Source organism: Sceloporus occidentalis, unplaced genomic scaffold (assembly GCF_023333645.1).
Source record: "Sceloporus occidentalis isolate IW3139 unplaced genomic scaffold, rSceOcc1.0.p SCAF_83, whole genome shotgun sequence".
Taxonomy (NCBI): Eukaryota; Metazoa; Chordata; class Lepidosauria; order Squamata; family Phrynosomatidae; genus Sceloporus; species Sceloporus occidentalis.
The window spans coordinates 3,581,043-3,603,904 of record NW_028317063.1 but is presented as its reverse complement, the minus strand read 5'-3'; the positions used below and the strand labels follow the sequence as shown (position 1 = coordinate 3,603,904).

The window sequence follows — 22,862 nt, the reverse complement described above, 5'->3', positions numbered from 1 at the left end:
AGGAGGGCCTAGCTGGCCCTGCATAATGCATAGTTCAGTAGTAATTTACTTACAGATTTAAAACTGGTTTGTGCAGGGCCAGTATTGTTGGAATCTCAGTTCTATTAGTACGCTGAACAATGTAGTTTTTTGTTTTTTTTTAATTATATTTAGTTTCTCAACATTATGGAACTCTTAATATGTACCCCTCTTTCAGTAGTTTTTTCCACTTGTGTGACTGGGGAGTATACATCAAATGCCTCTTTGTAGGAAATAGGACTCATTTTTTAGTGTATATTTTTTTTCAAATTTCTTAAAGTCAGATGAAAACATTTGGTAATAAAAACACAAAGAAAACTTCACCTGATCTCCAAGGAAGCCTCACAATAACTTAAATCTTCAGTTTCATAAGCCCACTGGCTTGAAATCCCCTTGATAGATATATATACACACACATATATATATATATATATATATATATATATATATATATATATATATATATATATATATATATATATATATATACACACACACACACACCATTTTATATCATATTATATATATACTATATATATTAGTGTGTATACATGGTATTGTCTTTTGGCACATCAGCTGCTATGGACTACACTGGTCTAAATCTATCCACATCAACAGTTTTCCAAGTTATAAGGAGCTACTTTGTTACCTAAATGAGTTTATAGACGCAGAATCTGCTATTGTTTTGATTAGCAAACATTTATTACATTTTTGTGTTTTCTGTTCCGCTTTGTGTTGTTTGCCTTCACAACCCTACATACAAGCAGATGATGCAGGGACTTCTTAAACTCTCATCTGGATCCCATGTAGATTTGCATTTTTATAAAGAGGGTGAAAAACAGTCCGAATATGGACCACGAGTGAAATAAGAGCACCTTAACTTAAAATCTTTCAATGAAATGTCCTTTAAAGTAAATTAAAGTCTAGTGAGGCACTGTAACCTTTTTTTTGCTCTAATTATTTTGCATTATTCCACTTTATAATTTCTATTATATCCAAAAATGAATATATTGGGGGGAGGTTCCAAAGTGTGTAAATTCATCTTTGTATGCTGGAGTGACGTGTTTATAATTTAAATGAATCTCGTGACCGAACTCACTTAGAGATAAACGACTAGTTCTGCTGATAAAAGCATTATGATATATAAAGTATAAATAGTGTATATAGACAATTGTCTATGTGAAAATTTTATATATACTGCTACATAAATGGTTTCTCATGGGGGGGACACTTACATTTGTATATATGGCAGCATTTGGTAACTGGCGTTGCTAATGTCTAACTTGTAATCTAATCATCTTATTTCCATGATACTTTGTAGATAATGTAAGAAATATTTTTTCCTATTTTTCCCAGTAGTATACATAGCAAATTTATCGGTGTTAATGGGGATTTTCTTCTTCTTTGCACAATGCTAAGTTGTCATATTTATTTACAGGTTTGATCCAAATTAAACGTTTTGCTGCCAATAAAGTGTTTTAGGGTTTTCTTTGCCATTTACTTATGTCAAAAGGAATAAAAGTGTGTGCTTGTACATGTAATATTAATATGTGTGTGTGTGTGTGTGTATATATATATATATATATATATATATATATATATATATATATATATATAAATAAATACATTTAAAGAACCATGTTGCCTTAAAACCACAGATTATATATAATATCTATCTATCTATATAGATAGATAGATAGATATAAACAACACATATTATATATGCCAAAATATGCCCCAGTGTGTGTGTGCAAAAAAAAAAGAATGATTTATGAACAACATACAATTTTTAATTGTTCACAGAAAAATTTTACACTTATTATTTTTACCTTGAGTGCAACAAAAACAGTTTGGAATAGAATGGGATATTCACCTTAAAATGGTACCTTTAAGAATGTGGAGCCTTGCACTTTGAGGGTTAAACTTGTTTTGTTATAAAGTCTGCATTTAGATTGATGAACAAAATGTCCTTTTAGGATATGGGAACCTTGTGGTGAATAGTGATGTATGTCAGGCATATGGTGCAGATCCTGTTCAGGAAACAGCAGCACAATACCCCCGGTAGTCTGTTCCGAGCATCCACTCCCCCAGGAGTATTTTTTTCACATGCAAAGTGTACACGATGTGAAAACAGTAAGATCCACAGCCTCGGAGCAGCCACAGCAAGAGCCTCTCTCTGGGGAGGCACGGGTTAACTCGCAGTTTAAGGCAGGTCCTTGGAGAATCGGCAGCAGCCTATCAGATTTCTGTTTTTAAAATCCACGATTCAGGGCTGCCAGTCCAGATCTCTGTTCCTTGAAGACCTTGAGAGCTAGGTCACCATCACTGAAGGCTCCCCAACACTCCCTTGCTTCTGGAGCGTGGTGGAGGAAAGATGTCTCAGCAGAGCTGGCCAGGGAGCTGCTGATGGGCTGAGGAGGCTTAATGAGGACAGCTTCTCAGCCCTTGGTCTCTGCTGCTTCTTTTGGTCCTGTACTGATGGTGCTGATGAGGATGGGGTGGACAATGCTGGTGGAGATGGCTATGGGCTGAAAGAAGGTGCTTGGTTTTTTTTATGCTGATGGAGTTGATGGAGTTGATGCTTCTTTCACCATAAACTCAACTCACCCCTTGCAGACATGTCTAGGAATTCCTTCTCAAAGAATGGGATCTCTGAAGCTCTGAGCGCTCCTATCTTCCAGGTAACACACTTCTCCAAGTCCTGATCACTCAACCACATCTCTGTGACACCACAGAGTCATATGACCCCAAGATATTAGTGATATATGTTATATTGGGGTTAAATTGTTATTTTTATTTTTTTACTACTATTATTATTATTATTATTATTTATTATTCACATCCTGCTAAAAGTCAGATCAGAGCTTGGTGGGCAATATGTCCAACTTAAATAAGTCAATGTATGTTATTCTTCTAAATACCTTTACTGTTTGGTTTTTAGAGTCTCATTTCCATGGATTTTGTGTTAAAAATGCATAAAATATGTTTATAAATTCTCCATATTGCGAAAAGCTTGCTTGTGGGCAAAGTCGCTTGGATCTAATAAATAAACAATACTAATTATTATTATTTTATTTAGACAAACCTAATCTTAGACACCATTTACTCAGTGTGGGTTAAAAGAGATGGGGTTGTGATTCTTGATATACTCAGGGATGTTCTTATTGTTTTGGAGATTAGGTGTCTAGAGGAACCACATCCAGAAGAAGCAGGCTGAAGAGATCAGATGGGAGCACGACCTCCACCAGTTTCATCCTCAGACAGGTAGGACAGAAGCTTCCCTGAACTTTTCTGTGGATGATCCATGTAGGAGATCAACTGAAAACATATACAGAGATGAGAGTGATGTGGCTTCCTCCCCACAATGCTTCACAACCTTAGATAGTTATCCTGCTAACAGGATAATGGGTTAAACAGTAAAAATCCCTATATTTAACTAAACTGCCCCAAATTAAAGTATTTAATGCATACTCGCCTACCTTTTCTATGGCTAAAAATGGCCAAAAACAGGGAACGTGGTTAGATGTCGGGAAAGGGCGCAGGGCTTTACCAGGACCTTCAATGTCCAATTTTTTGACCTGATGATGGCTATTTATATAACTAATGCGCTTAGAAGAAAAACATCTATTTAATATGCCCAATTTAACTCCCTTGAACACCTTTTCTGCTGTCTTTATACACGTTGACTTTTAGGGCTGTGGATATCTGTGATACCCTCATACCCAGTAAACATTCTGGCATCCCAGAAAAGAGGGGGCATCAGAGATTTGGCTCCCAAAGAGAGACTGTGTCTCCAGAAAAGGGACACTTGGGGGGAATGCTTATTGGGCTAGCTATTTCATATATCTTATTATATAATTTTTGTGATTAAAAGGAGACATTTAAAAAATATAGTCTGTACATTTAATTCTGGAATTTTAACCCTTTGGTCCGAGACACCTTTGGCGGTATTCCACGCGGCTATCTCTCTGTGCTATCCCGTGTGGGCGCAGTCCTGTTTATTGAAATGAGGCACGGTATAGATCTGTGGATTATCTGTACATGAGGACATGTCCCTTTAAATTTTTGGGGTTTTTTTGTACAAGAATAATGACAGTGTCTGAACCGGCAATTAGATGGCATCATGTGAAACTGTTACAAGATCATTGGCTTTGATCAGACACAACACATTATATATACATATAATATAAGAAATATATAAGTAGTCAAATATTATACAATGTTACAAATGTATAAGTTAATTAAGACCATAAGGGACCTTCCTTTTTGTTGAATAATTTTTAGATGTGGATAGAATTCCTCTCTTCTTGATGTCGTACTTAAATTTGGCTTTTTAAAAAAAAAAAAAATAATAATAATTTGTAAATCCATTGTGAAGGGTTTCGATGGAGTTGGATAGAATCTGTGCAGCGTGAAACACGGAGTAAATTAGTGGGTAAGATGGCAGGTAGTGATTAGTGAGGAGGGAACGCACAGGTGGAGGTATGGGGATTGTCTCGCAGGGATTTGGTTGTAGATGTATTTAGAGGTTAGATGGATTTTAGTTTTATCCTTGATAAAGGTCCCTGACCTTAAAGTGGAACAGAAACGTCGTAAAAAAATCTTTATTATTATTTTGCATCAGGACCCATGACGGCATCGCATTTTGTGTGGATATTTAGATGTTATCAATGAAGATTAATTACTCCTGCTGCTGTGAGAGGCAGGCGAGGAAACAAATGCCCCCCTCCCCCCGATTTGGGGCTGTTTTCAGAATCCTTGGTATTATCTTATATTATTATTTTTTAGGTTTTCTTGGAATCCTACATGTAGTGTAAACATGGACATATATCATATTAAGGATTCTAGGCAGAATTTGCTCCATGACCAGGTTCTTTTCTGCAGCTCCTTTTCATGAATGTTTGTCAGACAGCAGGGCCGGACTAGCGATGGTCGGATCCTTGGTGGTCTTCGAACCTGAAATCTGCCGGCCACACACACTGCTTTTTCTGCTTGTGGGGCACAGAGTTCATATCTAGCATTTGCCCGGTGTGCCAGATGGCCGGTCCGGGCCGGTCAGACAGGTAATGTGCCGGGAGCATGTTCTCTTATTGCGCTGTTTGGATGGGATTGGTCACCAGGCTGTAGGCAGTTGGCCGTTAGCTATCTTCATGTGAATCTTCATGTAGAGGTTTGCCTGGGGTCCTAGCATATTTTCAACCCTTTTGGTTAAATCTGTGGTGGCTTTTTATGTAACTTTGTGAGCTAATCGTAAACATTTATGCAATTGAGTAATGAATTCAGAACAAGTTCAGAACACATTATGTATATGTAGGAAACACTGTGATACACGCTTACCCTCTAAACATTCCGAGCTTCCAGAAAACAGGGACGCCAGGGGAGGAAAGAGACATTTGCTTTCCAGATAAAGACCCTTGAGGGATTTGACTTTTGATTTGGATAACCTAAATAACGTGAACCAATCCAGGGGCACCATGAGCGTCTTCGGCAAGTCCGAATACCAACCCGATCTTTCAGCGTTACGCATTCCAATGCCAGAATCCATGCGCCAGGAGTATTTTTAGTTCTCCAGCCTGCATAATATTATTTCCGGAAGATACAGTAATGATTAATGGTTCACTGAGCTGCATCAAGGTCGGGAGTATCTTCTCAAAACCACGACCTTGTACTTTTTAACCATTTTCTGGTTACGGCTAGTATGGCTGTAACTGCTGCATTGACCGAGCACAGAACCCGGCAAAACCAGTGAACTACATCAAATGACACATGTTTGTGGAACGTAGGTACTAGATTAGCAAACCAGCCTGATTTTTCTTTGAGGCACCCAAGCAATACGTCCATAGGGTTTCACGTAAGGTTTGGCTTCCCTGTCTGTGGAATATTCGGGAAGTTCTGAGATCCCCAGATGTTTTTTTTGATCCTTTTTAAGAAAAATGTATAAAAACAAGACATTTACTAAAAATGCAAGAATTATAAAATTCAGCTTGCTTTATTTCATGGCTTAGTGCCATCGTTATGGTCTATTTTTGTTTAGCTGATACATTCAAATAATACCAAACACTATGAGGTTGATCGGACATTCCTTCCATGGTAATGACTATGCCCATTTTTTGCATGTGCAGTGTCCACTGAATGGGAACATTAGGTTTGATGGGCAGTAATGGGGACTGTTGGCAGCTATGCTAAAGCTGACCTATTAGGATATTACTAAAAAAAAAGCATATTATTTTATTGCTAACTGTATATAAATGCTTGAGTTCCGTTATGTTACGAAATAGGACACATGGAGAATTCCCTTCGTATTCTTGATTTTCATGGCCAATGGCACTCTATCAAAATTTAAATTTAGCAGCATATGTGTGAAAGTGAAAATTAGTTAAAATAGAAATAACACGACCTGGAACAGGATGTGTGAATGAACAGCGACGTTCTAAGTTTAGATTTGGTGTTATTTAGCTTCTGTGATCTAGCGGGAGACCCATCATTCATCAATGTATTGCGAGCTGGTAATTGCCGGGGTCAATCTTTAACACGGACCAAAGTCTACCAGCTCCTACCAAGTGAAACATACATTGGAGTTATATATTTTAACTAAATATTTAAGCTTACTTGCTATTTCATAGCAACCGTTACCTTCCAATTGTTCCTCTTGCAGGACAGTCACGGGTTTTGGGCACAGTCCCACTATCCTCTGTAGGTCTGGGCTCAGTTAGTCTACGAGTAGAATTCTGGATGGCAGGTCCACCTAATGTCCAGATAACATGTATGACTTCAGTAAAAGAACCATTTCACTAAGAAGGGATGTTGAACGATGATATCCCTTTAAGGAATACTGAGACGATTCACTCGGAATTTACTCGGTTTCATCTGCCGCAAAGTTTCAATCAGAGCTTCATTAGGGAGCATAACCAATTACTGGGAAATTAGACAGAGACAGTAAATGGGTCAGCATATGTGCTACTTGGCTGATGATCTCATCATTTGAATGTCACATTAATAATTCTCATTCTTTTCAGTCCTTTATGTGAGATGTTATAAGAACTGAACAGTGTTACATCTCATTGTAGCAATACGCCTGGCGTGACCCCCGGCACACACAACAAATGCCTGGTGCCCAATGGTGCCCCCGGTACCTTTACTGCCTTATGTGGCCTATCATGTCCTTTAGTGTGTCACCTGCTGGATCTACGTTGCCACGTATTGCCCTTAAAGTGCCAGGGCAGATTTTAATCCCCAGGTAATAGGCGTCCTGTGGATCGTCGCCGGTTAATGAACTACCATTCCCATGATACCCTGCAAACTACACGTTTACATACCCCCAACATTTAAAATGGACAACAAGGGGTAATGGTTACAGGTGAGGCTAGAAGGTTTTAATGTAATGATGGAGAATAGTGTATTTTATGGGCACAATTTAATTTATCAACCCAAATCTTGCCAGTTCTACGCATATTACTGTGCTGGAGAACCCCGTGATACCCCCATACCCAGCAAACTTTCTCAGCTCCAAGAAAAGAGGGACAATAGTGATTTGGGCCCAAAAGTGGGACTTAATGAGTGGTATGCTAACAGCATGGCATTCTATTAGCGCCAGAACAATACGCTTTCTGTCCCTGCTTTAGGTTTCTTAACTAACATTTGAACATTTGTATCAATACCTGATTAAAAACCCCAGAGGCTGTTTATAAAATATATTAAACAAACATTATATGTTGGAATTATCCGCAGAAACAAAAAAGGTTGTAGAGCGCCACCTTCAGGACCAGCAGTGACAAAGCCCCGATTTCGCTTTACACCATGAGAGGCTTATGGTTTGCTGATATTTTTGGGGGTATAATGACCTTCCACCCCCTGAAAGACAGCAATAAAATATAATTTCAGTAATGAACACATTAAAACTGTTCATTTTCACTGAAACGGCAGAGATTGAGCTTCTGACAGCCGCTGGAGCATCTCACTCGTCTCTTGTGATCTCGCTGCATGGGCGAAAAAGAGGGTGGGTTTTTTATGGCAAAGAAAAGGTTAATTCCATTACCGCCTTTATTAGAGACAAGAAAAGATGACATTTATAGACCGGAAATAATTAAAAGGTGTGCGTTTTAATACAAAAATAAGATCTAAATAGCCGGGAACTAACGCTTCTGCCACATATGGGAGCCATGAGCGCTTAGGGTGGTGGGTCCGGCCACGCATTGGGCCCATGGCTAGCTTCTTTTTCTTTTAGAAAATGAGAGGGAGTTGGAAAGACCACCCACCACCACCGCCTAGAGAATAACGCATCGCTCTGGAGGTCCAGAACCAGCCGCGATCCCGGAGGCTCCGGGCGGACGCTGAGCGTTCCGAGGTACAGGCGTATTCCTGCCGCTCTCCAGTCTCAAGAAACATTGCTATTGTTCCGCAAAGCTAGGAGTCAAGGTTCTTTTGTGATAAAGGATAACGTAATGGCTACACTAACGCCTAACCAAAGAGACCTCGGTGTCCTGACAGCTTGCATTCAATGCTATCCTCTTATCAACTAAAGGTGTTATTTATACTTTTTTTATTACAAAAAGCACTGTCTATCCTACCAGTTTACACGGTATGTGGGCCGGACGCAGGCGCTTTAAGGCCAGCGGCCACCAAATCATCTAAGCGCCCACTTCCCTCTACCAAAATGGCGCGTGTCTTGCGTTGTCGGCTGGACTGCCCACCAATGTCAGCGGGACCTCCTACCCGCAAGGGGGCTCCAAGTAGCCAGAGAGTTCTCAGCTCACGTATCGTAGCCGGTGGCCGCACACTGCAGCACCCGAGTGTAGAGCCGGTGTGCCAAATGGGGCCGACACGGTACCATCTTCCCCCATGAAGATATACCGCTAGGACAACACCATAGACTTGTCTAGGGACCGCTAGGTAGTAAATTTAAATATATCCACGAATAATTTTCATTTTAACATTCTAAACCGTGCAGACTTTTCATTCTGATTCTAGCTCTTGACTCCAAGAAGTATTCCCTTTTGCATCAGAAGTGCTGACCTGCTTCTGGTCTCCATGGAAACACAATCTTTTTTTTCTTTTTATTCACCCCATCATTATTGCCTTAAACAAAAGGAAAATGCCGGAAAATGGATCGGATGAGACCGGAGGCCTGTTTTTTTTATTTTGTTAGGAATCCGGATATCTGTAAATATATTTTTTTTTTATGTGTAACCGTATGGCATCCCTTATGTAGAGTCCAAATATTACATGACGGTAGAGCTCCAGCAAATTCCTGATTTTTTTCCCCTCACTAGTATTTGGGGAAACGGGTAAAAGTATTTATATGGAAAGCTTCATAAATGACACTTTTACATACAGTAATTGTATATTTTAGATTGAATTAGTGGTTCTGGATTCAGATCCTGGAAAAACTACACAGAAACTTTAAATGTTTCAATGGTGTTGTGTCATGTGACAATTAAGCATTCCCTTAAAAATATGGAAAATGATCACATGGTTAAAAGAGTTTTTTCTATGAAAGGTTTGGGTATTTACCAGTATTAGAAATGATATTTTTATTACTGCATGTAGTTCTAAACGTTTCACCCCGGAGGCTCTGGGTGAAACCCGGAGAGTTCCCAGGTATGGCTATCATATTCCGCAGCGATGTACATGCTTTATTTAGATCGTAAGCTCTTGCAGGCAATGTGCTAAATCAAAACAGGTTAAATCACCGTCAGTTCCCGACATTAAGGTTAAAATCTTTAATCGACTGTCACGTTCAACGGTATTTATACAGAACTGTAGAGCGCGTGGATCTGAGTATCCTGCTGTGTGGGGGCTGACAGTGTGAGTCAATCACTTAGATCTGTTTAATTCCCGCAAAGTACAAAGTACATTTCACCAACCGTAACCGAGCCGGAAGAACATCCCACAGACGGTGCCGTGAGTCGTCTCTTCGAAAATCCATTTCGTGTCGTGTTTTAAAGAAATGTGTCAGCTTCACCCACTTTGACAACTTTATCGTCCGTGGAAGCTTGGAAGAACTTCTCTGCACTGTACTTCATGTACTTAGCACTTTACAGAATAATAAAGGGGAGTCATATAATAAAGCCATACCTGCTAACTCTCCGGGTTTAACCCCGAATCTCCAGGTGAAGATATACATCCCTGGGTCTCTGGGTGCAGGAGAGCTGTGTTTAGCCACACCCATTTTCCCTTTAACTCAAAGCTGCCATGTGCCTACACAGCCAGCTTGTCCCGCCCCATGCAGGGCAAGCCCTGCCCACATAGCTGACTGGCCCTTCCCCTCTCAAAGCCACTCCCCCGGATAGGATTCAGATCCGTCTTTAAAGTGGGGTAAAAGGGGCAGCTGACAGGTTACCTTAGGGTCCCCACCCCCGCCATAGTCCAGTGGAAGTCAACACAAACCTCTCCTAACACTCCCTCCCTTGTGGCCTGTTTGCCCTAGTAGTGGATAGCGGTGGGATTTTTACCTGCTGTGAATGGATAAAGCAATTTGGCCTTCTCTTCTGGCTCCATAGAACCAGGCGCTGTAGAGGGGAAGCCGCCTTGGCTAGCGTACCCCTAATTCTTGCATTATAATATGAATGCTTCAAGGCCGCTGCAGTTCAGAGATTCTCCACAAGATGGCAGATGTGTAAACTTATTCCTGACGGTACCGTTTAAAGCCTGATGCTTCTCAGTAAATACGCCAACGTGCCCTCTTGCCTTAAAGATAAAAGTTAAAAAACCAACATTCTTTGTAAATTATGCATTTAACTATTCAACAGGCATTAATCCTATATAAACATTGCTTATCTTAGCTAGCCTCTTTGTGTACTAAGCACAGCTGCAAGTAAATAAATCTTCACTGATCTGTCGTATTTTATATTATATCATATATTTTGATCGTATTAGACACAACAGTGAACAATTTAATAAGCTTTTTCGATTTCTAAAGCAACAGCCTATGTTTTTTTCTCACATGACAAATAGTGTTTTCAGCAAAAAAATAGAACTGAGGCAAAATCTTGCATGATCTAACAATTACTCCTGGGAAGGGGTTGGACGGTAAAAGAGCATCAGCGACAATAAGATGGAGTAACGGATGGTCTAGGTGTGACTTTACCATCTGTCAGGCCAGGAAAGGCCATTTGGTACAGCGGGCAAATGCCCAGTGGGCTGGTGGCCAACAGCACCCCGTACTCAACCAATCTGCCACTCCAGAGGCATAAAACATGCCATGTGGTCACCAGGCGGCCGCTGGCCTTAAAGTGACAGCGCCGCCTCATCATCGGGAATCCAGCCCTGCCATCTGTATGTAATGTGGCCTGAGTGTTTCTCCACAAAAAGAGAGGCTGGGGACTAAATATATATACTGTATATTCTATAAAAAGATGAACACAAAAATTATTTTATCCCTGCTGGTTCACAATAAATAATAAATATTTCTACTCTTTTTTTAACCATTCCAACCTGATCTATACCGACCGTTTGTACATCATTTACGATTTATCCCTAAACGATATAATTACATAAGAATATGACATATTCACGTAATGTGCCGCAATACATTCATCTCACGGAAGCGGCCAGACTACCTTCCATACGCCATGATTTTAATTGGCTGTAGAGATGGAAGAACCTGCATATATTCTCAACTCCCTGAAGATACGGGAGCAGTGAGTCATTTTTTGTTTAAAACTCACTCCCACACATTTTTCTGGATTTTTCAAGAAAGATGGCTTTTTGTTTTGTGTCGAAGACACAATGACAATACAAAAAGAACCCATCGTCTTATGCATGAGCTCAATACTAAGCAACGGTGCGTCTCTCTAGTGGTAAGGCTCCAACTCTCATTATCCTCAGCCAGATTTATTGAGAATAAAAGAGAAAGAAAGATCTTTTTTCTCTTCATTAGCCTCTAATTATTATTTTTATTTTTTATCAGAGTCAACGCTCTGTTTTTCGTTCCCCCATCGAAAGTGAGAATGCAGCTCATCTGTTTGTGCAAAAATATTCAGCAATTATAGTCGAAAAGTTCATTCTGGAATTGCACTGATTTCCATGGTAACCGGCCTTCGGTGAATTCGAAATGGGAGCAGAGACTTAAGAAGCAACGTAAAAAGCAAGTTTTATCCTTCAGAACTTATTTTCTCATCATTTTTGCAAATTATTCATTTTTTCTTTTAAATCCTGATATTTTCAGACGGACTTTTGTATTATTTGTATCCACAGATAAATGGCACGGAGTTTCAAGAATGAATTGACCTAAACTGCCTGTGTAACAATTCCCACAAAATGCTTAGTAAAATTCCCCTTTTTTTTCTTCTTCTTCTTCTTCTTCATTATTTTAGGGTGAAATCATAAATTATTTGTGAATGAGAACCAGCCTTCTCTGTTCTCCTATGGCCATGGATCATGCAGCTCTTTTTTGTTGGTTGTAAAAGAGCAGGACATCCGGCAAAACCAAGCAAATGCCAGGTGGGCCGATGGCCTTAAAGCGGCGGGGCTGATTTTAATCCCCAGTCTTGTCCTGTACCTGAAATCGCAGGATATCCGCCATCTCTAGCACGCTTTTTAATCTTTATTTGTTAAAAAAAAAACAAAAAAAACCCGGAAAATAAAAAATTATCCCGGGGGTACAAACAGGACAGTATAATGAGTGTAGAACTATAAAGAATAGGATGCTATGCACAAATCCCTCTGCATCGCCTTACTAGACCGCCAGGAGTGTATGTATATATATATATATATATATATATATATATATATATATATATATATATAAAGTAGAGCTCACAGGGTCCTTTGTTGTTTGATTTGCCCTAGAGGAGCAGTAGGGATCACAGCGCATTATTAGGACCCAATCCCCCCCAATTGTGATATTACATACCCCCCCCAATATTTCAGGTGTCAAAACTGGGGCACCTGTGTTGGGGTGTTTGGCAAGTGGCAAGGAAGAGTGAAGCATGCCCCAGAAGGGGGCCAGATGCATGACCACAAACTCAACTAGCCGCCTCGCTACGCTAGCATCGCAATGGCAATGGAAGTTTTTGCTGCAAAAGTGACAACTGGACAGTGCCTGAAGATCGGGACTGACCCATGACATCCAGAACTGTTAGGACGTATGATATATGGCCCTCCTCATCTCCGCAATTTGTTTGTTATACCCATTGTCTACCCATTGTGCAGCGCTATATAAAACAATAAATAATACTAATATAACATGGTACAGCCGCATTCGTGAGCACGACTGGCCTGCCTTGTCCCGGCGTCGTATGAAGAGCTCTTGGGGACACGGCCGAGGATGCTCCTAGGTAGGAAAATAACAAAAGCCGCTGCTTTTAACACATAATCTGACGATACGTAACTAGCTGCAAATGGTATATCTGGCATTTCCTTCTAATGACTTCAGCGATGTGGGTGTAAATCCCCACAGCTTCCGTTCTTGTGTTGCTTTCATCAATTCAATTTGTCAATGTCTTTCTAAAATGAGCATTATATTGACAATGCCGGGGAAAAAAAAAAAATGAATGAAAGCGCCGTGTATTTCAAGCTTAATATTAATGTTTCGAGCTAGCCAACTAGTCCTTGCATTGGTGTACGCAGCTGCTCCAGAATTAAATTAATGTACTATGGGGGGAAAAAATGACAAATGCTTCAAAAAAAGTAATTTTATGGTCTCATAAAGTTAATTAGTCCGGGCTTCAATTATACCTTGAGCTACAATCTGCGAAAAACAATATAATCAATACTTAGATATCCATAGCATCATAATTGCCCTCGCTATCAGCTGAAAGCGTGAAATAGGAAGGAGAGAGGGAACATACATTACCTTCATTGTGTTCCCTCCAAACCGGTGGCCGCCTCCTGCCTCTTCGTGTTCTGCAACACTAAGTACATAAAAATATCATTAATTATTACAATTTTTTTATTACGGCCTTTTGAGCTCAAGAAGGATGTTTTCTCGATTGATACTTTTCATTCTGATGATGGCCCGATCGATTGCGTAGCTCCCAATAAGTGGCCAAAAAAGGGACAATTTGGTTTTAGGGGGTGTAAGGTAGAAGCTTGGGCAGGACTTATATTTATGTTATTTCTACAAAGAATAGTTCTCGCAATTACATCGATGAACACATTTCTGTTTTATTACACAGTGTGGTGTTCAGGGTTCTAGAAGGCTGTGAAATATTCTGATCTTCTAGAAAATAGGCGCATAAGAGAATGGGGAGAGGGACAGAGGGATTTGGCTTCATTAGTGACATATTAATCTTCGGCATTGCCCTAGGCCTAGCCCAAGGCATCGCTACCAGCCTCCACAACAGCGGCGCATGCCACCATTAGGAAGTAATCCATGAAGGCTGTGTTGCCCTGGCACAGTCTTCCATAGCGCTCATGGCCTGGAGCCTAAAAGTTCCCAGGTGTGGAGAGAGTGTGAGACAGCATGAGTAAGAGTGAGTGATAGTGTTTTTACATTAAGGGGGTGTCAAATATAGGTTCCGTTTTGGGTGCCAAATACTCTAGGTATGCCCCGGCCACTATAGGTAGTTGGCTGTCACTGCATGAGATAACATTGGCACTAAACCCGTACCCTACAAGGATTTTGCCATTAATATATTAAATTAAGTTTCTCTTACAAGTCCCTGCAACCAAACTCCTACTTTCTTGCCCTAGTTATGGCTTGTGAAACATCGGCAGTAATAAATGTTGCAATAACATTACCTGGCCATGGAACTGAATCTGGTTGGCTGATCTCCACATCGATATATATATATTTGGAATTATGTTGTAATCATTCGATAAGGACGTTGATACAATGTATAGATGGTTTTGTTGCTCTAATAAGAAACGGAAGGTTTTATTTGTAGATGGCAGGATCTGTACAGACAGAGAAGGTGATACTTGTTAAAGAGGTCGGTCAAGTTTTGGAACACGCTGCCATTGTAAAGAAAGTGAAGATTTTTCTTCTAAGGGGTTATTTTTAAACCTCCAAGAAGGTCACCGAGATGAACTCTTTTGAGAGTCCTCTTGCAAGATATTGTTTGATTCTCGCAAGATCTATCCTGTTATTGCAGGATTGGAATACTTGTATGCGTTTACTCCATCGCACCTTACTAAAATATACTTGGGATGCTATGTAGACAACATCATTTACATCTAAGCCTCTGACCCTCTACTTTTAGAGGATGACCTAATGTTCTAACATTTCTCCTCCTTTGAGAGAAACGTCCCTCCTGCACTCTATCGCATCTCCTTTCTATCTTCCCCAAGATATACAGATTGAGATCCCTCGCTGAAGTGCAGATACCAACCGCTCCTCACTCACAAGGCCCATGAAGACCAAAAATGTATGTCTGTGTGTTTGGACAGTCTATCCAATACTATTGCCTCAGGGGAGTACTGCCCCTGCGTAATAAATGCCTGGGGTGCCCCTTGGCCTAGGACCGGCCCTGTGTTCTCAGCAGACATCTTTCGCGGCACCGCAGAGATTTCTTAGTACTCGGTGGATTAAAAATGACAGTCGACAAATCGCTTGTGGCAACAGTGGGTACTAGGTAACCGGCCAGGAATTTAACACTCGAGATAAACTCGGCAGTCCGCTCTCAGCTCAGCCCGTTCGAAAGATAAGCGACAGCTCTAACACAGGAGGGTTTGGGAGTATCGGAGCGAGTTTCGGAGCTTGAGTCGCTATCACTTCACTCGTAAGCCATTTATTTATTCTGAAACCTAGAAGAAACTGTTTCAAATACTCTACAGTTCTAAACGTTCCATCACTTAGACACATTGTAATGCGTAGTACAGCAAAAACATGCGCTGGTAGAACAGTCATATATGTTCGTGTTCAGTGTTTGCTATGAAGGATGGACTCAATACTGACCATAAAGTGCTACTTGGAGGTCACACACTCACACTTAGGCCAAGTAACTCAGAGTGGGTCAAGCTGCAGAAGTCCAGCTGCAGCTTGTGCTATGAAACTACAGTAAATGCAACTTCCTACAAACTGTGAACCAAATCAATTTATTAAATTACAATTATTATCGGCTTCCAGATTATCTACAAGAAATGTTTATTTCCCATATGCTATAGGTTATTTTTTGACTCTTGAACAAAGGATCGATCAGGTGATAGCTCAGGTGAATAGATTATTCCGGTCAGCCGTACCACCGTGGGGTCCTTACCAGGAGGGGGGCCCCTGGATTATCTAGGGTGCTAGTAACCGTAAAACTGGCCCTGATTATTATGTAAAAGATATGACCGCTTTGACCTCATCGTGTCCCGACTTATAGAAACGTAGAATTTGATGGTAGGCGAGAATAAATGATCATATCTGAGAACTCCGAGTTTTGCCACAGAGACTCTGGGTGAAGAGTCGTTTTGTCTGGTCTCTGGTCGCCACGGAGTAGCTTCGGGTCACGGAAGGGGCACCACGGCACTCCCAACCCACTACCCCTTCCCGCATGTGGGGCTATCCCCGCAATCGACGTCCGCGGGTCAACCTACACTGGCCTTACAGCCAAAGCGGCTGATGCATTGTAAGAGGAGGCACCCCTGAGACGGGACCACCCGACGCATATCATCTGGAACCATTGGCCATATCAGCCGGTATATTATATGAGGTCTACGTACGTTATGCGGACGAAGCGCTGTTTCATACTCCCTTCATTAGGTGTTGAGTGTTCTTTTAAAAAATCTGTTTTACTTAAAATCTGTCTTCCTTAACCAAAAAGCTGAGTTTCGCAGAGCACTTCGTATATTTGGAGCCAATACAGCATTAAGTATCGCTTGCAGAGATTAGCCTATTGTTAGAAAGCCAGGTCGCCGCATTTTTACGTTTAAAATAGCACAAATATAGTGTACCGTATAATCCTGATTTAACCCCGTGTGCTATAGACACAGCTAAAGCTGCCGAGTAAAAAAAAAAAAACATTACAAAAAAGGAGATATATGCGGAAGAATCGCAATTTCTTCAGAATAAAATAAAAAAAAAATTGAATTTTCATATGATGATCCAAAATATTCCCGTCTTTGGAATTTGAGAGGCAAAAACAAATTACAAATTCTAAATAATATAATAAATTGTGACCGATTATCCTTTTAAAAAGAAAAGAATCCTTAATGCTGGAGACATGCGAAGTGTAATCAGAGCTCGTTGAGCTGTTCGCCTCTGCGGCACGCAAAGGGGTTTTTTAATGGGTTAAATGCTGCTTTTTTTTTTTTAAGCTACAGATTATTATTTATTGATATATATAGCACCATCATATCCCGCAGATATTAAGAAGAAGATCCCCCCCCCCCCCACCCCCGGAATATTAAGAGATTGTTTCCCCGAGTAAGAAAAGACACACGGGGAGGAAAAAGCTTTCCTGCATGTTACAGTACGAACCTTGTGTTCGTCATCTACTACCGAAGCGAATGAACTTCCAGCTGAGCGATCGCAGCCAATCACAGGGCGCATTCCTGGGTCCCTCATCAGTCCTTGGTGGGGAAGGCTTTTTTGCTTTTATGCACTGATTTTGGAAGACAGTTAAAATGCCTCTAGGGATGAGCTCCCCTCTATGATGTGAATGAACAGCGTCTCGGCCGGGGAATCCACCAAAAAATATCGACAAGGCAGGCTCGGGTCTGTCTCCTCCTGGCCTCATCTGCCGTGTGTCTCCAGCGCTGGAGTGGTTGCAGGTCCCTTTCTGCATCGAGAGGCGCTTCGGATCTCTAGACCTCCATGTATGACAATTTGTACCTGCATGGATTTGAAGATTCGGAGGCGGTAAGCGCCGGGGATTCTTTTTTTTTTTTTTCTTTTTTTTTTTTTTATCATTTTCTTTTTTTTTTTTTCTTAGAAAATATTGTTATTATATTTATATGTTTTTTAGGCGTTCAGGACATGCAGTGGGATGACAGGTGATATAGCGGCGTGTTTGGATGCAGCAGAGAGAAGGTGCATGCTTTTCCCATAGAAGCCTATGTGAACGTTTGCCCCTCCATGCATTTTTTTTTTTAACCCTAAGGTGTCCGGTATAATGTATTCTGTTTCCTCCCCCCGGCACTCTAACGGTTACAGGCTTGGTAGTTATCATAAAGTATTTTCTTCTACTTTGATTTGTGTAGTGATAGCCCTGTCGTGGCTATTTTTTAATGGCATTTTTAGGTTTTTTAGGTCAGTATGCTGTTTGATCAGGTTGCATCTCCATTTGTAGGTGTTTCTTTTTGGTACGAAATCATGGCAATAGAAGCAAAATGCCATTTAAATATAAAATGATATAATACTCCAAATACATTTTTTTTCCTCATTTGAATAGATTTCTTTAAATCATGAAATCTTTAGAATTCGTCTGCCTCGCATCACGACATTAAGGTGTTTGTTTAAGGAATTAACCCTTTCTAAGTGCAGGTCTTTTCGGAGGGAGGGAGGGAGGGGGGGTCTAAGGTTAACTCCTTTATCGCCAGGGGGCATGCTTTCCCATAACTCTGGCACTGTAAAGGGTTAATCCAAGAAGGGCCCTGGATTGCTAATGAGATGTATCATTTCACAGCACTCCTAGGGTAAATGGCATGCTGAATGGGGGCTACAAGAGATCCAGATCAGGGCAACATCGTTCGGACATTGGTAGCAACACACAATATTGTTACATAAGTGTAGCAAATGATTTCCATGAACTAGCCCGTTGTATACGTCATTGCAGATGTGTGCAAACCTTCTGCTTTGATAACCACGGGGGGTGGGGGGGGGGGGCGGATAAGATTCGGTGTCGCCTCTAAAGAAGCCTTTTCGCTGCTTCTGCTCTCGATGGAGCCGAGCTTATCCGGCTGCTCTGAGAAATGCGTCCCCGCTTGTCTCTAGACAGCCATTTGCGAATATATTTAATATTTTCTTAACGTTAAAGCAATCTGGAGCTTGCTGCCAGCAGAGAGGGTAACACACCACCCAATCCCCCCACCCCCCTTTTGCCCCCTCTTTAACCCCCAGATCCGTTCTTATTAGGCAATCCGCGCGGTCATGGATTTCAATGCCGGTCGTGATGTTCAGAGAAAGGCTGGGTGTGCTTGTCGAGATCAGCCTGCGGTGGATGTGTTAGAGACCGTGCTGATTCCATGGTTTCTGGGGGGAGGATATACACACCTCTTGGGGGGGGGGATGCTGCCTTTGTGTAACGGCAGACGCTCTCATTGGAGGGGGAATCAGAAATGAACACGGTGACTTCATGCCTTTGTGATGTCCGTTCATGTCTCAAATAGCAACTCTTGCTCTTGCGAATGTCCCACTCGTGTAGTGTTGCGTATATATGATGTCAGAGATCAAAATTATTAATCGCCGACGTTTTTTCTCTCTAAGGTGGAATCAATCCCAAAGCAAAACCATTGGTAATTGAAATATTCAGTGGCAAAAGGGTATAGGGTTAGCCTGATTTTGTAAAAAAAAACATAGAAAAACCATTACTAAAAAAAAAAGCATCCCAGGAGTCTCCACCGGTACACGGTGCCAATCACCCAATGGAGGTCCGTGGCTCACCGGGCTGTAGTCCCGTGCGCCTAATCGCTGCTCTGGCTGAAAGTTTCAAGCCTCTCTGGCAGTTAATCTCATTAAATACAACCTATCTGCTCATTATTTAAGATGAATTATTTGTAAATTTTTGTTAATTACCCTTAATTTTGTATTCTCACCTATTGCAATAGCGCTACAGGATCTAACGGTGCTCTATAAATAAAATGTAATGTGTGTTATGAACAAACATCTACATTATCAATATAATTACCTTTTTTAATACTATAAAACGGTATGTTTAGGAACATCTACCTTACAGTCCAAATTCTGGTAGTTTCCCATATAAATGTCACATACAGTAATGTGCTCCAGGAGGCTTCATGCCAAGTTTTGGACCATATGGATCATCTGCTTTTTATGAGGACACTTGGTCCATGAGCACTTCTTTCCTTCTTTAAAAAGGTCCTTTCACAGTGAGAACGGGACAGTTCTGTTACCTGTTCAGTGCGTGTTATAGAATCGGTCCCTGGACCCCGTTAGCCTGTGCCACCTATACGCGCATGCGCACGCATCTACACTGAGCTGGCACCTCACAGTTGAGTTTAGGACTGCCAGACAGGCAACAACAGTAGGTCATTGCAACCAGTATTTTTTTTAAGACATAGAGATAGTACGTAATGATGTCACCAACCTTCCTACAGAATTAAAAATGGTGATCGACATTGTGAATGTTATAGATAACCAGTATCAGGGCTGTGGGGTGAAAAAAGTGCTGCCTCCTGCAGTATGTGGATGTTTAAACTCACAGAAGGGAATCCGGTACTCAGGGGGCAGCGCTGTACATACACCGGTCAGTGTGGGAGATGTATAGGTGTCCATCCAAAAGTGACCAATGTGGTCACCCAATTTCTGAGTATTGATTCTTTTAATGGATTTTTGGGCTTATGCGAATGGTGAAATTTCACCAATATAGAGACTTATTGATAACGAGTAATCAAGTCTGACAGTCAGCTGGAATAAGTCACTAAACCTCTGTCCAAGAACTAAAGTCCATTTTTAGAAAGAATACATTGTTTCTATTGCCAGTTACAGTTAAATCAAAGCTAAGCTTGGTCATTGGTCCATAATAAGTACATTGTGGCCGTGGGTAACTTATACTGTGTGTTATAAAACATGTCTCCCAAGTGTCACTGTTTAGGAGGGGCGACCTGTGTTTGGGACCAAAATCACTCTGCCCCTTTTTCCTCCCTTAATGCCCCTCTTTTCTAGGAGCTCAGGACCTTATCCTTCTTCAGAATACCTTACTAGGTAAATAGCCATCAATAGTCAATATCCCACAGGCTGACCAACATACAAAAACACATAGCATGGATGGCCAAAGGTGGCCTCCCTCTAAAGGCATTGATGCTATGGAGCTGTGCGGAGACAGACACTGGCCACAGCGCAACGTAGCGGAGGAGACTTCCCTACATGTCTTCTGGCCGTGTCCTTCGATCTCTGGAAAAGACTCCATGGAGAGGACGTTCCTCTCCTAACACTCAGTTCTGTATGCATTCTTTCCAGAAACTCACACTGAAGGTGCCATAGAAGAAGCCTGGCATCTAATGTGTTGTGTTGTGGTCCTGGGTTGGGAACAGGCCGCTATCCAAGACTGTCGCAGGCTGATCCTCAGACTGCAAAGGGACTCATCATTGACAGTCTCAAGGAGGAGGATTAATCCCAGTACTCCCTTTCTTGACCCCATCAGCCCTTGGACTTTTGCTATATCCCTTTCCACTTGACCCACCTCCCTCCTTCAGGTGTTATTTCCGCCGCCAGGCCACTATCTCCATGCCCCTGGAACTGTTAAATGTCTTTTGCTGTATTATAATGCGATTACTGTTGCCTCATTGTATTCTGTATGGAGATCTGTTTCAGGCGTTCTGATTTGTTATAGACGGCACCCAAGTACTATGTCTGTATGTAGTTGGTTGAGATGCTGATCTTTGTGTCCTTGGGACCTAAGTAGGTTTATGAGCTATTTTATGAACTTATCCGGTCATTAAAAGTTTTCAGCAAAAAGAAATCTAATCTGGACTATTTTGGCATTTGCTGGTTTTATTTGTGATTACTTTTCTCCTTTATTAATTTGGTTGGTTTTTGTTCATGAACATTATGACATCACTCTTCTTAAATATGCAGTTTATAATCTTTTTAACTTAACTAATTGTGGGGTTTAGTAGTGGACATTATGTTTTGGTAGACGACACAGGCCCAAACTGGCCACCTGGCACATCTCCAACTGCCCGGTGGGCCACCGCCTTACATCGCTCTATACTCTCCCGATCTGCTGATTCAGCTATTTATGGCTGCACTGAAGTCATTAGACGGCCACTGGCCTTAAAGTGCTAGGCCGCCTCATTATCCCCAGTCAGGCCCTAATTGTGTCCTTTTTCACTAGTCGTATAAAGACAGTAATCTGAAATTAAGACTGAATGCAGGGGCAGCCCTGTGTTTTTATGGGCCCTAAACAAAAAGATTCAGGGGGCCCCATTTAGTATAAGTGATATCTTGGGATAATATGTAGAAGATACTTTGTAATTACATAACTTTATGAGCTTTCCTATGTCTCTCTGCTGCATCCCCTTTTAGGAGCCTTTAGAAGACCAGGCTGGAGAAAACAAGGCGGCCCTGGCACTTTAAGGCCAGTGGCCACCTAATGACGTGAGCGCAGCCGACGGCTGCCTGGGGTGCCAGATGGCCAATCCGCTTCTGCTTTAATCGCTAATATGGCAGCTCCAGCTCTGAATGGATCTTGCGTCATGTGTTAACCATTTCCATTCCGTAAAAATGCAAAGTTGAATGTCTTACCCATAAACCAGTGCAAATCAATAGAATATGGCCAATTTTAGGTGTTTTTTTTTTTAGTCTGGGATATGGGCTGGTACAAATATACTGAATACAGAGGGCAGAAAGGGTCAAGAAAAAGTGAAAGAAGGGACAAAAAAATGTTAAGGTTCCCTTTTTGGGGGGGTTTTAACCGCTAACTTGCAAATGCCCTTTAAACGTGGTAATAAACATGGTGGGTGCTATTGTGGGTGGAAAACAAGGGCTTTTAGATAATTACCTGAAAAATAAAACATCAGTTCTCTGGGTGGGTTGCATGAATTTTTCCAGGAATGGTGGGTTCTGCAGTTTTTAAAGAAAAAAGGAGATGGTTTTCGGCTTTGTTCGAAGCCCCACGGACCTGATGATTAATGTGGGTGATGAGCTAGCGTATGTGGGAAGTAAGAAAGTATCTTCTCCATTAGACACTTCTTCATGTGGGCTAGAAAGCAGTGTCTATGTACAAAGGACATGACTGAATTCTGAAGAGATTCGATACTTTGAAACATAAAAATTTAATGCAAATAACTAGGATTGA

The 22,862-nt window shown here is 41.2% G+C and overlaps 1 protein-coding gene across 2 annotated transcripts in view; it reads left to right on the top strand.

The window, feature by feature from the left end:
• The first annotated feature begins 2,636 nt into the window (after window positions 1-2,636).
• Window positions 2,637-22,862, top strand: part of LOC149285196 (voltage-dependent L-type calcium channel subunit beta-4-like) — a 42,977-nt gene continuing 22,751 nt past the window's right edge. For both annotated transcript variants that reach the window (XM_089495770.1, XM_089495769.1), the window contains exons 1-2: window positions 2,637-2,699; window positions 3,199-3,282. In XM_089495770.1, coding sequence (XP_089351896.1) covers window positions 2,637-2,699; window positions 3,199-3,282 — 147 coding nt within the window. The remainder of the gene's footprint in view (window positions 2,700-3,198; window positions 3,283-22,862) is intronic.